The 15,436-nt window shown below is 54.9% G+C and overlaps 9 protein-coding genes across 9 annotated transcripts; 5 read left to right on the forward strand and 4 right to left on the reverse strand.

The window, feature by feature from the left end:
• The first annotated feature begins 500 nt into the window (after window positions 1-500).
• On the forward strand, window positions 501-2,438 carry BAUCODRAFT_29069 (uncharacterized protein). Its single transcript, XM_007673703.1, has 2 exons — window positions 501-739; window positions 797-2,438. The coding sequence occupies exons 1-2, from the start codon at window positions 719-721 to the stop codon at window positions 2,378-2,380; spliced, it is 1,605 nt and encodes a 534-aa protein (XP_007671893.1). The 5' UTR covers window positions 501-718; the 3' UTR covers window positions 2,381-2,438.
• Window positions 2,439-2,470: 32 nt separating this feature from the next.
• On the forward strand, window positions 2,471-4,406 carry BAUCODRAFT_180475 (uncharacterized protein). Its single transcript, XM_007673704.1, has one exon. The coding sequence runs from the start codon at window positions 2,668-2,670 to the stop codon at window positions 4,279-4,281; it is 1,614 nt and encodes a 537-aa protein (XP_007671894.1). The 5' UTR covers window positions 2,471-2,667; the 3' UTR covers window positions 4,282-4,406.
• On the forward strand, window positions 4,406-4,789 carry BAUCODRAFT_180486 (uncharacterized protein). The gene has a single exon (XM_007673705.1). The coding sequence runs from the start codon at window positions 4,531-4,533 to the stop codon at window positions 4,747-4,749; it is 219 nt and encodes a 72-aa protein (XP_007671895.1). The 5' UTR covers window positions 4,406-4,530; the 3' UTR covers window positions 4,750-4,789.
• Window positions 4,790-4,829: 40 nt separating this feature from the next.
• On the reverse strand, window positions 4,830-5,147 carry BAUCODRAFT_20760 (uncharacterized protein; the record flags this gene model as incomplete). Its single annotated transcript, XM_007673706.1, has 1 exon — window positions 4,830-5,147. The coding sequence occupies one exon, from the start codon at window positions 5,145-5,147 to the stop codon at window positions 4,830-4,832; it is 318 nt and encodes a 105-aa protein (XP_007671896.1).
• Window positions 5,148-5,816: 669 nt separating this feature from the next.
• BAUCODRAFT_180484 (uncharacterized protein) lies at window positions 5,817-7,145 on the forward strand. Its single transcript, XM_007673707.1, has one exon. The coding sequence runs from the start codon at window positions 6,011-6,013 to the stop codon at window positions 6,857-6,859; it is 849 nt and encodes a 282-aa protein (XP_007671897.1). The 5' UTR covers window positions 5,817-6,010; the 3' UTR covers window positions 6,860-7,145.
• Window positions 7,146-7,432: 287 nt separating this feature from the next.
• BAUCODRAFT_61254 (uncharacterized protein) lies at window positions 7,433-8,880 on the reverse strand (the record flags this gene model as incomplete). The annotated part of the gene is made up of 2 exons (XM_007673708.1): window positions 7,433-8,500; window positions 8,572-8,880. Coding segments are annotated over 2 exons (1,377 nt in total), but the record flags the coding sequence as incomplete, so codon positions are not given.
• A 704-nt stretch (window positions 8,881-9,584) lies between these two features.
• Window positions 9,585-10,785, reverse strand: BAUCODRAFT_118459 (uncharacterized protein; the record flags this gene model as incomplete). Its single annotated transcript, XM_007673709.1, has 3 exons — window positions 9,585-10,067; window positions 10,124-10,369; window positions 10,732-10,785. The coding sequence occupies 3 exons, from the start codon at window positions 10,783-10,785 to the stop codon at window positions 9,585-9,587; spliced, it is 783 nt and encodes a 260-aa protein (XP_007671899.1).
• Window positions 10,786-10,966: 181 nt separating this feature from the next.
• Window positions 10,967-14,722, forward strand: BAUCODRAFT_29073 (uncharacterized protein). The gene has a single exon (XM_007673710.1). It carries the CDS (start codon window positions 11,102-11,104, stop codon window positions 14,276-14,278), a length of 3,177 nt encoding a protein of 1,058 aa, XP_007671900.1. The 5' UTR covers window positions 10,967-11,101; the 3' UTR covers window positions 14,279-14,722.
• BAUCODRAFT_20765 (uncharacterized protein) lies at window positions 14,723-15,312 on the reverse strand (the record flags this gene model as incomplete). The annotated part of the gene is made up of 2 exons (XM_007673711.1): window positions 14,723-15,082; window positions 15,115-15,312. The coding sequence occupies 2 exons, from the start codon at window positions 15,310-15,312 to the stop codon at window positions 14,723-14,725; spliced, it is 558 nt and encodes a 185-aa protein (XP_007671901.1).
• Window positions 15,313-15,436: the final 124 nt, after the last annotated feature.

Genomic DNA, 15,436 nt, shown 5'->3' on the forward strand with positions numbered 1-15,436 from the left:
GATGCCGGGCCATGTACACGCTGTACACCCCCCCGTTTAGAAGCTCATTCACGACCACTCGTGCACCACCTCTCACATTCTTTGCTTAGCCGGAACAGCTTCATCCGAGGATCGCTTGATACATTCTTTCAACCTGCTTCACCGCTTCACGACATCCGGTCGCACACGCTCGCTTGGCTCAAAATTATCGTGGTGACATCGACGGGGGCGTTTGCCGGCTACACCAGCATTCTCCTTCCCTCACCTGGGCCGACCACGTGCACCTTGCCCATATACAATAGCCCGATTTCTCTCTGTGATCCAACACTTCATCCTAGGCTGGGCTTCCACGCATCTCCGCAAAGCTTAAGCTTGCTCGACCGGACTGCTGGAACGGTGCTAAGCCGTGCCTTCCACAAACAGCAAGCAAGCGGACTCCCTCGTTCACTGGGTAAGTAACAAGCAGCTGATGTAGAGCCAGTATGAAGTGCTTTAACTGATCTCCAAAGCTCGCGATGCACCACCGCCACTATCCACTGACACACCGCACCTAATAGCTTCTTACGAAACGGCCACTACCTATGCACCTGACACGGAATACATGTCCACACCCAGTACTTGATACCCGTGGTTAAGGGACATCCAGACTGTTGACCTACTGCGCAACCCTGCACAATCGCGGGCTGCCCCTTCTGAAGCTGGACTTGTGATGGGCAATAGGTTCTTTCTAGATTGGCCAATGTGGGAGAAGCTGTGCTTCGTACGTACCTGACGCCTCCCAAGTGTTGCGTATGGTCCGCTAAAAAGCACGATGTAGGTCCTGGCATGTGCGATCGTGGTTGTACTGTTGGCAGGCACCACCAAGCTGGGCTACACCCACTGGCGACTTCGGAAGTACGTCGCCGTCGCGGAGAAAGAAAAGAAAGAGCAGGCCATTCAGCGGCAGATGAGCCAACGACGACGCCACGACGAAACTCCGTTCGGCATCCGTGCGCTGGAGAACGGCATAGAAGTCGAGGGTGTCTGGGTTTCTAGGCCAAACACACCTGACAGCGCAACTCGCGAGAATTCTGTCGGCTCCTTAGTGCTCCAGCAGTATCAGCGGAGAAGTGGCGATCTCGCCCTTCACGAGCAGCCGCCACCAATACATACAAGAGATTGGTCCAGCTCGTCCTCGACCTCAGCCGGGCCGCCGAGTTCAGCTTTCGATCGTGCAGTGTCCGCCGAGCGACTACCGAGCAGTAACGCCAGCATCGACTCCCGATATGATGGCGGACCTATCTCTAGGCCCGCGAAGACGCGATATCCACCTTGCTCGTTCACCAAGTACAGCAATAGTCCTTACGCTTATCGACAGTCATCTTCGTCGCACAGTACGCTTGAAGACATGGAGGCTGTGCAGCGAGCGTCTCTCGAAGCCATTCGAAGAGCGTCGACTAGTATCCACGAAGACCGCAGCAATAGTGATGACTCGGTTCAGAATGAGAATGACACAGAGCCTATCTCGGCTGCAGCACCAAAGCTACTCACACATCAACCCTCTTCAAAGCCTCGGAACCGCTCGGTTGATTTCGAGATGATGAACAGCCACCGCGTCTCGCTTGCAGCCGAAACTGGTCAGCTCGCACCACGGACTAGAAGACCCGGCAGGAGTGGCGAATGCACCAACGTTGGGCTTGTTACGAACCCTGAGCAATCTGACTACTCCTCGCAGCGCAGCGCTGCATTACTATCCCCAGTTCAAAGCACCTCTCCCACGAGTCCACTGTCAACTCCGAGGGTCGAGGCTCTGCCGCCTGCTGTGCGCAGGGCAAGCATGCCAGATGTGACACCATTTACGCAGTTCTGTCAAAGCACGCCTCCATCGCCGCAGCTGGAACGTCGGAGATTGACGGACCTGCACAGCTACACGACCACCAGTGCGCAGTATCAGGGTGCAGACACGACTGTCTCTTTGCCATCGGATATACCGGCCGAGCTTCCCGCTGCAGTTCCTACAATGCCTGCTCGGTCACCACCTATATCAAGGGCGTTGATCGTTCACCCAGCTTCAATGGCGCCGCCTCCAGAGCGGACATCCTTCGAAAAGCGAGGGTCGCAGATCTTACGCGGTCATGGTACTGGCTTCGAGATACTCAAGCCTGGCTCGCTCAACCCAACCCTGCCGTTCCATCTTTTGCCAGCTAATGATGGCTCTCACGAGAAACAGCATACAGCGCCACCAGTATCTTTGCATAACGCGTACAGATCTTCTCGGTCTCGTTCTAGGTCTAGTAGTGTCGGAGCTGCAGGGAGGAAGCTGCAGAAGAAACGCCGGGCCAGCACTGACTCAACGGCAAGCAACGAGACACACCGCAGTTGGCTGAAGGGGAGCAATAGAGGGAGCTTGGAGGTTCATTAATTGTAGGGAGGGCTGTTCTGTAACATAACACCACAGTGTATTTCATATGATCACCACCACCTCCGACGCCGACTCTACGGTCTATTTCAAGATGGTGTGTGGTTCAATGCTGCCGCTGCGTAAATCGTCTCCACTCCGGTTGCGGGTGACTCCCGCTTGCTTCGTACCTTGGTACCGGTGTTGCTCCGTGGCAAACCTTCTTGAAGCGTCCAGATTCCCTTCGACTACCTGTCATTACCGCCTTGCTACACTGCGCTTCATTCGCTCAGCGCAGTCGGGGCAAATAGATGGCGGACATGGACGATGAGAACCCATTTCGTGACCCGGCTGGCTCCGGTGTCGAAGACGTGGACCCAATTAATGTCTTGACTGTCGACCGCAATGCAACGCTTACCTTGGGAACCGATGCTCTAATCGTACTGGACGAAGGCTTGAAGCATCGACGGGCAGCGAGCAATTTGTGCGGTCTACTTCCGCAGCTCTCCAAGACCACACGAGCTGTTCCTTTCTACAACGTGCTATGGGCGGAAGTTGATGATTTCGAGGTCATCATCCACTATGCGCAGCCAACCGGCAAGAAGGCTTGTAAAGTCGCCTACATCAACTACAATGTGACAGACAAGAGTCTCCGGACACATACCAAGAGATGGGTCGATGCGCTGATGGATCGAGCATATCCTGCCCCAACCAAACGGCGGAAGAGGATCAAAGTGCTCATCAATCCGTTCGGTGGTAAAGGCCAAGCGCAGAAGATCTGGACCAGGGAGGTCGAGCCATTGTTCGCGGCGGCCAAGTGTGAGGTGGATGTGGAGAAGACGGCATATAGAGGCCATGCCACGGAGATTGCTGAGAAGATTGACCCCAACCAAGTTGACGTCGTGGCTTGCGCAAGTGGCGATGGACTACCCCATGAGGTCTTCAACGGCCTGGCGAAGCAGACACATCCACGACGGGCTTTGCGCAAAGTCGCGGTTACACAAATACCCTGTGGCAGCGGCAATGCCATGTCTATGAACCTCAACGGGACGGACTCTCCGAGCTTAGCCGCTGTCGCTATCATCAAAGGCATCCGCTCACCTCTAGACTTAGTGGCGATCACGCAGGGAGGCAATCGCTTCTACAGTTTCCTGTCGCAAGCGGTCGGCATCATCGCTGAGAGTGATTTGGGCACGGAGTCACTTCGATGGATGGGCTCTTTTCGCTTCACATGGGGCATTCTGGTACGGATGCTGGGGAAGACGGTGTATCCAGCGGAACTGGCGGTTGTGGCCGAAACGGACGACAAGCGCGCGATTCATGAGAGCTTCCGGCACGCTGTTGAGGAGCATCGCGCAGCCATATCGAAGGGTGTGCTTCACGATTCTGACGACGCCTCGCTGTTGGAAGGCGGCGAGACCGAGCTGCCTTCTCTGAAATATGGCACTGCCACCGACCCACTCCCGGCCGGTTTCCAGACCCAGGACAAGCCCACGCTGGGTAACTTCTACGTAGGCAACATGTGTTGGATGTCACCCGATGCGCCCTTCTTCGCTACCGCGCTGCCATCAGACGGCAGAGTCGACATGATCAACATAGACGGTCGATGCTCCCGAATCACAGCGCTCAGGATGCTTACGGAGGTCGAGAAGGGTACCCTTATGGACTTCCCGGAAGTGCATTATCAGAAGGTGTTCGCTTACAGGATCTCTCCGCGCACTGCACCGACGCCGCCGAAACGGAGACTGCGAGCGAAGATAGGGCGTTGGTTGGGAGGCGCGGGTAGACAGAAGGAAGGTTTAATTGCGATTGATGGCGAACGCGTGCCTTTCGAGCCGTTTCAGGCCGAAGTGGTGCCGGCATTGGGCATGGTGTTGAGCAAGCGTGGCGCTATGTACGAGTTTGATGGGCCGAAGAGCACCTGATGGGAGACATTTGTGTAGGCGCACACGGAGACGCTTGGGAAGATACCCCTCCATATTCTGATCTTCTGATACAGGAGCATTTGCTAAATTATTTCGCTATTGTACACTAGAGTACTTTGGTCGGCGAGCTACAGGCGTGGCCTATCACTTCATGACCATTAATCTGGACCGCAGCCGCTAGCCACTCGGCTAAAGTGGAAGTTGGGCATGCAAGCTGTCCGGACGCCTTGAAGTTTCCACTGACGTGCTATGACTGGGATAGCGGTAAACATCGGTGCAACCTCATCTCAAGTCCATCCGCGAACATATGAGGCGCTGTGTTGCGCACCGGACGATTCGCCTGCGCAGATCTTGACGGACGGTGGAACGGTGGCAAAACCGCGCACACTGTCCCAGCGCAAACGAGCATGTCATGGAGTGGACCCACATCGACAGCCTCACGTCCACCCTTCTCTCGACGTCTTCTGATGGTTTCTGCTTCCATATGACGGCGTACATCTTATGCAATCGAAGCATGACCGATTGATCAAGCTTGCCTTGGGTGGCTTTCATCTGTTGACGATAACTTCGTAGCTTCTTCCGTTCTCGTCCTTGGCAGCGTATTTGGATCGTCTCGTGGCGGACTGCGAAGAATGCGACGACTTTCGCTCAGATAGCTTGGGCTTATTGTAGGACGACTTGCGTTCCGTCACTGGCCGAGAGCTGGTCCGTCGCGATAATCCAGGCCTCGTTTCGGATGGTATGACAGTCGCTCCGCCGAAGTGGACATGCTTCGCTTTCGGCTTCGCGGGCGTTCGTTGCGCCTTTTGCGGCGCATAGCGCTGTGGCCGTGCCGTGGGATGGTGTGTAGAGTCCTTCGAAGGCATGTCTGCGGGTGTGTGTGACGGCGGATGTTAATCGTCTCTTTAATAGATCAAGTGTCTAGAGTCCGTCGGAACAGGGAGAGATGGTGAATGGCATGTGAAAGCATAGGTAAAGACAAGGGACAGATGACGTGCAAAGTACCGTACGTCCAACAATCCAAAGGGTGTGGCCACCGGATTGGTGCCTAGTGCCGGCATATTCTGGGCGTTGCTGGGCTGACCTCAATAACCACCCACCACCCCACCACTAAGACAGGGAGGGAGGTATAAAGTAGTTGGGGAACCTTGGTCGCCCGCGGAAATCAAGGCTCTCAGCTGCGCTTCATGACTGGTACCCAAGCCACCCATCGTATCTCAGAAGGTAGATGACGGTATATGGACAGGCCAGGATACCCTCGAGCCAGCGCAAGACTCAAAGTTACAACGTGCGCTATCGTGGACGGATGAGGGCGGCTTAGGGACCGTATCATGCAAAGGCGCTTCGTTCGCGTAACGCATGTAGGTATGACGAGCATACATCATGCCGCTCCGCCGAGAGCTCCATCCCTGCATGAAAGCGTGCCTACTAAGGCTCGAAGTCAAGCTTTGTAAGTAATTGGTGCAGTTGGAATATGTATGTGGGAAACTTACGCAAGCTGCTGTATCGTAGTGCCTTTTGCGATCACAGTGTTGCGTGCCTTCCGTAGAAGATACGATAGATGTGGACCCAGTCGGCGGCACGGGCCGTTTTCGCTCGCCCGCTGCACGTCAACGTGAAACCATCGTGCCACGACTTTTGTGTAACCGCGTGAGTGCATGGGGTAGCGTGGTGTATGACCGGTTCGGCAGCAGTTGAAGGGATGTAATGTGATGTTCGCATATGCACAATGGCGGAATACTGGAAGTCCACACCATCATACTGGTGCAAGTTCTGCCAGGTTTACGTCAAAGACACCGGCATCGAGCGTAAAGCGCATGAGAGCAGTGGGCGCCACCAAGGTGCCATTCAGCGCAATCTTAGGGAGCTCGCGAAGGGCAAAGCGCGGGACGAGCGTGACAAGCAACGAGCCAAAGACGAGGTCGCTAGGCTTAACGGACTCGTTGGCGGCAAGTCTTCTGCGGCGAGCAAGCCTGCTATTTCAGGCTTTCAAGATCTCGGCAGACAGACCGCCGCGCCCAGGTCGGCTTTGGACCCGGCGGCTCAGCGCAAGGCTCATGCTGAGCAATTACTCGCGCTGGGTGTGCAACTCCCGGAGGATCTGAAGAGAGAAGTCACCGGTGTTGGTGAATGGCAGACGGTGTCTGAGCGAGTAATCGAGACCGAACTTACGCCCGTGATGTCTGCGGACGTTAAGAAGCAGGAAGATGATGAGAAAGACGATGTTAAGCCAGAAGCTATCGGTAGGGGCGTGCGCAAGCGCACCGCGGACGACGATACCGAAGATGCAGTATCGAAGCGGCGGCCTTGGGGCAGCAGTATGAAAAGTTACCCAGGTGGCGGTGGCACAGCAGACAATGCAAATCTGGACGAATTGCTGTCGGGTATTACGAAGAAGCAGCCAGATGTGAAGGAAGAGGAGAACGCCGACGGAGTGGCTCTCAAGCGAGAAGAGTCGGCTACAGAGACGCCGCTGGCAAGCGTACCTGATGCTAGTGGGCCCGCTGTGGCTGTCAAGCAAGAAGAAGCTGAGAATGTGCCTGCAGTCGTCTTCAAGAAGCGCAAGGTTAAGAGATGAGGTATAGATTGAAGCATGTGTGACCCACTCGGACGTTCCCGTTGCGCCTCTATATACCATATCGTCCTTCGAGGGAAGGGCTACCCACCAAGCGAAGACACCATGGAAACCCAGCCCAAAGAAGCCAAAGCTAAGACCGCCACAATCCACCTGGCACGTGATACGCTTGGGCTCCTCCGCTTGTGTCTCAAATGTAGGGCTGTCTTTGGATCCTCTAGACGCTGCAGCCTTGTCATAGGGACTACGTGCACCATTCATGACAGCTTAGTCGGTGGGAATGCGAGCACGATCTCTATCGTATGGCTAGCGCGAGGTGGAGTGTTAGTTTGGCAGTACGACTGAGTACATCCCAAGATCCGCGAAGCTGTTACAAGTAGCTAGAGATACATTGTATCCTCAAAATGGTGGCATCGTATCTGCCCTTACTTGCCATATTACCAAGACCAAATCTTTGAATCCACCATTAAATCTATACCTTCCGACTCCATGATTCAGAGGTTTTTCCTCGCCTGAAGGTACCAGTCGGCCAAAGCCACGTTTCTGATCATCGCCCCAAACGCTTGGCACACGAGCTCATGGCAGGTCATCATCGTCAACTTGCGACGTTGCGTCTCCCGCATACCTTGGCCCATCCACACACCAGAGGATGAAGGGTCCAGAGTACATGTGCTCTCCTCTACCGTCACCTGGCGACCACCATCTGCCGATTATTATCTGCCCGCCTGGCAGGACGACGCCTTCGTAGGCCCACATCGCATCCTCGTCAATGGTGCCGGTGTCTGGATCCTCAAAATACTTCATCATCGTCATGCGCTGCCACCCTGGTATGCCTTGCTGCGGCGGCAATGCGTTCAGCCAGCCTCGAGCGCGGAAGGCCTCCGTGGAGTCATGACCTTCTCCACTGAACTGGAAGTTTATGGGTTTAAAAGGCGCGAGGCTTCTCGTGACTGTGGTGCGATGTTGAGCTCGGGTCTTAAGACGATTCTCGGGCGGAGCGAGCGAGTGAAGGTGTTCTTCAAACAATGGAGGCCAGATGGAGTCGTCAACGAGATCAAGACGCATGTCCTGGAAGCACGCTGTCTGCGAGTCACCCGCGAACTCGTCAGGAATCTGGCTCTTGTGACCTTGTCCTTTGCGGATCCTTTGGATCACATTGCGTTCAACGTAAGCATAGCTGCCCTTCCAGTGTACGCCAAGCTTGTTCCCGCCCTGCTTCAGCTTCTGGTCCCAAAGCCTGGGCCGGTCTTCCACATCGAGCTCACTGAAAGCTTCGAATAGTGTGCATTCGGCCTCGCGTACCATGTGGTACTTCCAGAAGTTGATGTGGTGCAAAACCCACTCCATATCAATCTCTAGACCATGTAGACCGCCAAATATTTCAGACGTCTCTGCGGTAGCATAGACCACTTGCTGTGAGTCCGGAAAGCTGTAGTGTTGAAGGTGTCGATCGAGACGGAACAGGAACGGCGAGAGCACGACTTGGACAGCCTGTAGAAGGGGCTTCGGAAGGCCTGCGGCGTCGCTTAATACCCGGCACACGCCGAACAGGACAACGTTGAGCAAGTCATGGTTGTTTGTGAAGTTCTCGAGGTGAGCCAGATTGACTGACTCGTAGACCATATCTCCATCTGCATCGTCCTTCTTCTCCGAGAACGAGTCTACACAGTGTCAGCTGTTGGGGTTTCACTGCCTGTCTTCCTTCACTTACCAACGATGAGGTCTCGGAGTACCTCGAGTGCGAGTGTGCCTTTCCGGACCTCATCTGGGACTGGCTTCTTCCGTCCAACAGCCGACTCGAATTTAGCGCCATACATAAGCGCTTTGCGCCGTTTCTGGTATGCCCGCTTGTACACAAAGTTGCCGCGGTCGGTCCACGAAGGAGGCTCGAAGGAGGCGCGGAAGCGGCGTCGCCAGAACGACCAACCATCTTCGTCAACCGCGGCGAGTGTGGACTTGCAAGCGAGGCGGTACCTGCAGATATCGAAGTCGCTTTCCAGGTTGAGGGCTATGAGCTGGTTGACCTACAGAATGTTAATCAGAAAGCCTCGGAGCCACGGCAATAACTCGGACGCAGACCTCCAATGGGTTGTGATCGAATGGGTTGTAAGCTTGGGCCGCCATGGTACTGTGTGAAGTTCAGTGGCGTCGATGGCACAACGTCCAGGCCAGCCGCAATGTATCCAGACCCGCAGACTGATGTAGCAGTTACCACCGGAGTTAGAGTAACAGCAGTGTCGCCTATCCAAGTGCAGAGTATTCATGTGTGTGTAGAGGTCGAGAGTGAGCCATTACCTAGCAGTGACGCACGTGAATGAGCCTCAACCTCACTTCGTCCGCGCAGTGTGATGTCTGCTCGAGGCGAGAGGTTGATGCTAGGAAGCACTACCAAAGGATCCCTTTCATCCCCAGTCGAGGTGAGAGTCTGTGGCCGAAGGTGTGTGTCCGTGGATGGGAGGCGCGGAGGTGCTGTGCTCGTGAAGCGACGAAGATATGCAGAGTTCCATGGCTTGGTCGGCTGCTAGCGACGCGCACATGCTGTTCGCAACATTCACATACCCTTGTATCATCGCGAACGCGCTAACCGATCCAACATGCGTCCACTCTATCGCAACAAAACATCTGTGTTGCTCGCATTGAGGGTATCATAGCTGTCTAAACACCGTGCCGTCCCAGCGCCGTAACGGCAGTAAAGCCGTCCAACTTGCTAATTACGCCATCTGTGAGATCAAACAGCCTGCATCTGGCCTTCGAACATGTCGTCGATGCCTTCCTGGTCGTCGTCAACCTCATCGTCCTCGCTTTCGAGATCCTCGTCGCCGTCATCTTCCTCCTCGAATCCCGTTTCAATGCCTCGCTGACGTAGCCGGTCTTTGAGTTCCTCTCGCCTTTCCTCCTGCCACCGCATCAAGGCAGCACTTGCGTGCACCCTGAAACCATAGATGCGTGGTTCATACCGTCGCTGCGTCTTCTGCGGCATTAGCGTCCCATAAACCTGGAACAGTATGTTGTGAAAGCTGGTCCCGAAGTAGGCGCCATCGATGCTGTTGTGTCGTGACGATTTGGGATTGTATATGTCCTCGCATTTCGGACAGTAAAGCTTCACGTGAGAGACGTTGGGCACGTCATGTTGGCCCATGGGAAGAAGGTGCTGCGCCTCACAGATCACCCGAGGACATTTGCCGAAGACGCCCTGCTTGTACTTTTCCATCTGCGAGTAGTGAGCCATCAGTTACCGAAGCGACAACGTTGCGTTGACATGCATACCATCTTCGCCAGGCCCCGCGTAGTAACGATGTACCTCGCATGCACCAGACCGTACAGATGCCGTGCAGCCTTCTCTATCTGCTCTCGCATGTCATCATCGACCTCCATGTCGAAGACATCCGTGACGAGATCGAGCGCATACTGGTAGTACTGCACTTCCGTATTAAGTCCGGTGAGATTAAAGCGGTCTGTGAGATAGTCTTCATCAATCTCGCAAAAGTACTCGTTGCCTCGGGAAGATATGAACTGCATAGAGGTAAGCCTAAATGTAATCAGGATCCATATGTTGCTGGACTATGCAGGAGTGTAGAGTTGCTGGGCAGGGTGCTGTTGATTATAGCCGAGACGCTTATACTGGTGCGCAGCCTGGCTATCTACTTGGAGAGCAAGAGTAAGATTAAGGCATTGCGCTCTCGCTGTGACGTGCAATGTTCCGCAGTATTCTGATGATGGGCATGAAAGGTGGAAGAAAGTGTACGGCCCACAGCATTGCGCCGCAGATCAAGCGCATCTCATCGACATGTAGTACCGATCCAAAGCGAGCAAATTGGCATAAACGTTGTGTACTTGATGTAGGCATCTTATGGTTGGCAGCGGAAGGCACTTACCCAGTCTCGCCAGTAGCTGGTGTATTCGCTGTCAGAGCTTGCGTAGTCGTCCATCGCGACAGTTATCAAACAGACAAACCGAGGGCGTTTTCAAGCCATGGTTGGCATGGGTGGTGGAAGGTAAATGGGAAGGAACGCTGAAGAGTGAGGTGTTGTGAGCGTCTCGCTCTCGGCGGTCAGCCCCCCGGAGACTGATTCGCTCGGGCCGACGGTCACATGCCGTGTCTTCCATATACCTTTTCCCGCCATGCCAATCCCCATGACTGATGAGAGATTCAAGTGTCGATGCCGTGAACAGCGCTTGCACGACTCTTCAAGATCGCGACAATGACATCGTTCCTGCACCGCACCGAGTCACGGAGCGCATGTCATGTACTGGCCCATTGGCACGCCCCGAGTGTACTCGTTGACCAAGCATCCACGATCACTGTCAAATACCTTGCTGTCTGATGATGGACTCAACTCGGCAGAGCATCACGCCCAAAATGGCCATGCAAACGGCAGCCACTTGCCCGCGGATGGAAGGCCGAAGGAGCGAGAAGAGGACACTCTGCCGCAGCTTGAGCGAGCAGCAGACAGTTCGCAAGGAGGGGAGGCAGACCTCGCGAAGACGGGGGGCGACTCGACCAACGTGATACTTGGAGCGAGCATCTCACGCTCTGGCGACGTTGTGGTCACCATTACTGGTACAACGCTGACGGTATGGCAAGCTAAACCTTTTGTCGCATTGGCCGCTGCGGTGCGGTCTCCGCGGTCATTGAAGGCTTATGGACCGACTTGTGATCTGTCGTTGCGTCCAGATGGCCTCACTGTTGTCGTGCAGACGACTTTAGGCTACTTGATCACGTACGCCATTACTCCGGATCCATATGCGTCGGTGTATCAAATATTATTCCCGGATTCGCATCGCCGGGCTCAACGGAGTGGTAACGACGCGTATACTCGGCGACCAAGTGAGGCTGCAGCTGACACTGCACAAGGAGCCGGCGATAGCATTCACGAAGTCATTCTCCGTTTTCGCATGGTCATACGGATTGACGCCGGAGTCAGCAAGTTGTTGGCTCTGGATAACGAGCTTGTTGTAGCTACTCTCAAACCGGCAGCTCTTCAGTGCATCCGCTGGGTTGCCGAGAGCGGCGCGTCTCAAACCAGCACACAGTTGCTTGCTCGGATGCCATGGTACAACAACGAGGCCACTGTCGCAGATATGGTGCACGACCGACCAATGAACTTGATGTGTTGGGTCACCAGCGACGGCAAAGCCTATGCTGTACAGTGCAAACCTGCGGGATCCACTGGTGGAGGCACTACCTTTGAAGGCTTCTGTTTCCATACGCCAGATGCCGCAAGTTCTGCAGCCGTCAAGGTTGCGATCAATGCTCGCTTTTCGCTTATCGCGGTCGGCCGTAGTGATTGTCAGATTGATATCTACGCTGTGAAGGACTATACTGGCAATGTGCCGCTCTCGCATCGCGTCCGACTGCGAGGTTCGGATACACACTCCGGCGTAATTACTCATCTGGCGTATTCACCAGATGGTTGCTCCATGTTTGCGGGCTATCAGCACGGATGGGCTATGTGGAGCGTGTACGGCAAAACTGGGGCCAGCTCTTTCGTGGCCGATCGGATGCTTTCGCAAGCAAACAATGAGCTTTGGCTAGATGGTGTGAAGGATGCCTTCTGGTTGGGTGGAGGCTGTGAGCTCGTCACACTGAGCCATTATGATGACACGATTACGGTACAAGACATTGCTCGCAACGCTGCGGCAGCTGTTTTATGTCCAGCCAACACCGCAAGGGGGTTGCTGCAGTCAACAGACTCCATCAGCTTCTACAAGGGCCACGAGATACTTGACTTGACTGCGCTTTCTTCGGAGCAGTCGCTGTGGCATACGGTGCGCGTACCACATCAGTACCTTGTTAGCAATTGGCCGATCAAGCTCGCAGTAATCTCTTCCGACAGTAAGTATGTCGCTGTAGCTGGTCGGCGTGGATTCGCCCATTATAGTGTGGCGAGTGGGCGCTGGAAGGCGTTTGAGGACTCAGTCAAGGAGCAGGAATTTGCAGTGCGAGGCGGCATGTGCTGGCATCAGCACTTCTTGATCGCATCTATGGAAGGTGTGAGCAGATACCAGATCCGCGTCTTCTCCCGAGAGAAGCCGCTTGAGCGCACAATGCATGTTGAAGAGCTTAACGCACCAGCAATACTGACAACAACATCTGGCAGCGACTCGCTCCTGGTCTACACTTACGACAATACGCTGTTGCACTACATCATAACGTTCACGAATTCGTCGGCAAAGCTTGTACAGGTCGGCCAGATCGGTTTTCACGGCATCATCAGAGCCCCCTTGCGAGTTCGCGCCCTTAGCTGGCTTTTGCCTGAGGCCCAGCTTGAACATGGTGACCCTTCGCAAGATGTTGCTACAGCTTCTGTGATCTTCTTGGTGGACGGCAAGCTGGTGTTACTCCAGCCGTCCACGAATGAGTACGGCGAGCTGAAGTACGATATGCGGGTGATAGCGCAGAATGTCGAATATTATTCTCTGCAGAGAGACCTCCCAGACGCTGTGGCCGCTTTGCGCGCTCCGAATCTGCTCGATGGCAGGCCGACCGGTCTGCTTACGGGCCCACTGGGACACAGTCTCCGCGACTCTCTTTGGTATTTCGACGGAGAATGCTGTCAGGTATGGTCGGATGTGCAGGATGTTCTTGCGTCTGCGCCTTCGGATCTGGGAAGAGATCTTCCCAACACTGTCCGCATATCGATGGACTTCTACCCCGTCTCCGTCTTGGTTAACCAGGGCATAGTTCAAGGCCTCGATCCCGATCTTGTCCAACGCAGGGATGTCAACTTCTCGTTCTTTCGGTTGGCCACCAGGACACAGCTGTTCCTGCCTCATCTGCTGCGAAGTCATCTTGCCGATTACAACTCGCCTGCCGCGCTCCACCTTGCCGACTCATATAAGCACCTAGCGTATTTCTCGCATGCGCTGGAGATTCTGCTGCACAATGTCTTGGATACCGAAGTCGACAGCCCACCGCTGCCACCCGAGACGGCACTGCTACCGACCGTACTCTCTTTCTTGTCCTCATTCTCAGCTTACCTCGACGTCATCGTCAACTGCACGCGCAAGACCGAGCTGCGAAGCTGGCGAACATTGTTTTCTTGTCTGCCACCCGTGCAGGATCTGTTCGAGCAGTCTCTCGAGCGGCACAAACTGAAGACCGCTGCGGGCTATCTGCTCGTACTACATGCGCTCGAGCAGGAACAGGAGGGTTTCCACGTGCGCAAGTTTGCTACGCTATTGAGGCAAGCAGCGGCCGAGCAGGACTGGGATCTTTGTGGGGAAGTCGCAAGGTTCCTCCTCGGGATCGATGCCACGGGTCATACTCTTTCTGTAGCGCTCGCTGCAGCTGACCTGGGGAATGGCAGACATGGAAGCATTGCCGGGCAGCTCTTCAATGGATCACCACCTCGAGCACATGCCAATGGGCAACATATGGAGCGCAGCGGAGACTACTTTTCCGGGAGGCAGCTTGGCTGAAGCACGTCGCAAAGGTCGGTTGCACAGGTGAAGCGCACCAGTGCGCAGAACGAATGCAGCGAGAATGTGGCTGCGTTGTGAGGGTACAATCGTTTCGCACATGAGTGGGATGTGTTGCCATTATAGTGCCATCAATAGGCTGGCCAGCATGTGCACTGCGCGTGAGGAACGGTCGACGTTGCATAATGGGCTGACCGAACACTGCAGAGAAGCGCGACGTGACCGACCAGTTGTGGATCCGGCTGGCACGAGCCTTACAACATACACCAGTCCCCGAGATACAGGTACAACGGTTGCAGACTCACAGGCGGTGTCACATATGCTAATCGAGCAACCATCTGGTGTACCACCTGCCGATTGTACCGTATGCCGAAAGCATCGACGAATTTATCGATTCTCATCTACCGCCTTCTGAACCAGGGCAGAGTCCAGGTATGCACGAACCTAGCTCGCATGATACATGAGTGTCTCGCATGCCGGTGAAGCCACAGTAGCGGCAACGTACCTGCACAATGATGCCCTGGTTGTCGAATCGCATGGCCCAGGAGTAGCGTTGTGGGTACGGCATACCTGCGCCCATGTCAGCCGTGCTTGACCGGCGCCATGCTCGCTTCGAAAGGCATACAGACCATTCTTGCATACTGAATTTGCCTCCAACTCAACAACCGCCCAATCTGACTGATCGCCGCCGCTAATAGCATTTATGACTTTCATACGCAGGGGTTCACGCAGTACCTTATTAATGACACCAAGCGCACCCTCTTTCCATGACTCTGGATGTGCGAGTGCTATTAGCGGCTTTCGCTGCCAGCCGTACAGCTGTCTCCCGGACTTACGAAGGCTTGTGAAGTGTCCGGCAGCGGGATGTGTGCCTTGTGGCCATTAGATCGCTTATCGTGTTGTCTAGTTGCAGGCAGGGACACACCCAGCACGTCCCACACGACCTCCGGTGAGACGCGATCGAAGAACGGAGATTGATCACTGCTGCTAAGATGGGTGCAGAGTTGTTCGAGCTCAGCTGTACTGGGCGCCATGATCTTGCTTAGCGAGTATGCCGTTCAACACAGGGAGCCGATACCACTTCGTCAAGCTTGACCAATCCTACCGTGTCTTGCGATGTAGCCGCCTCATCTGGCCTGGTAAACCGAGTGCGCAGTC

Source organism: Baudoinia panamericana (genome assembly GCF_000338955.1).
Source record: "Baudoinia panamericana UAMH 10762 unplaced genomic scaffold BAUCOscaffold_1, whole genome shotgun sequence".
In the NCBI taxonomy this organism is placed as follows: domain Eukaryota; kingdom Fungi; phylum Ascomycota; class Dothideomycetes; order Mycosphaerellales; family Teratosphaeriaceae; genus Baudoinia; species Baudoinia panamericana.

Coding starts and splice junctions, on each gene's coding strand:
- BAUCODRAFT_29069 (XM_007673703.1), top strand. CDS start 719: ATGTGGGAGAAGCTGTGCTTC. Junction 740..796: donor TGTGGGAGAAGCTGTGCTTC/GTACGTACCTGA, acceptor AGCACGATGTAG/GTCCTGGCATGTGCGATCGT.
- BAUCODRAFT_180475 (XM_007673704.1), top strand. CDS start 2,668: ATGGCGGACATGGACGATGAGAACCCATTTCGTGACCCGGCTGGCTCC.
- BAUCODRAFT_180486 (XM_007673705.1), top strand. CDS start 4,531: ATGACTGGGATAGCGGTAAACATCGGTGCAACCTCATCTCAAGTCCAT.
- BAUCODRAFT_180484 (XM_007673707.1), top strand. CDS start 6,011: ATGGCGGAATACTGGAAGTCCACACCATCATACTGGTGCAAGTTCTGC.
- BAUCODRAFT_29073 (XM_007673710.1), top strand. CDS start 11,102: ATGTACTGGCCCATTGGCACGCCCCGAGTGTACTCGTTGACCAAGCAT.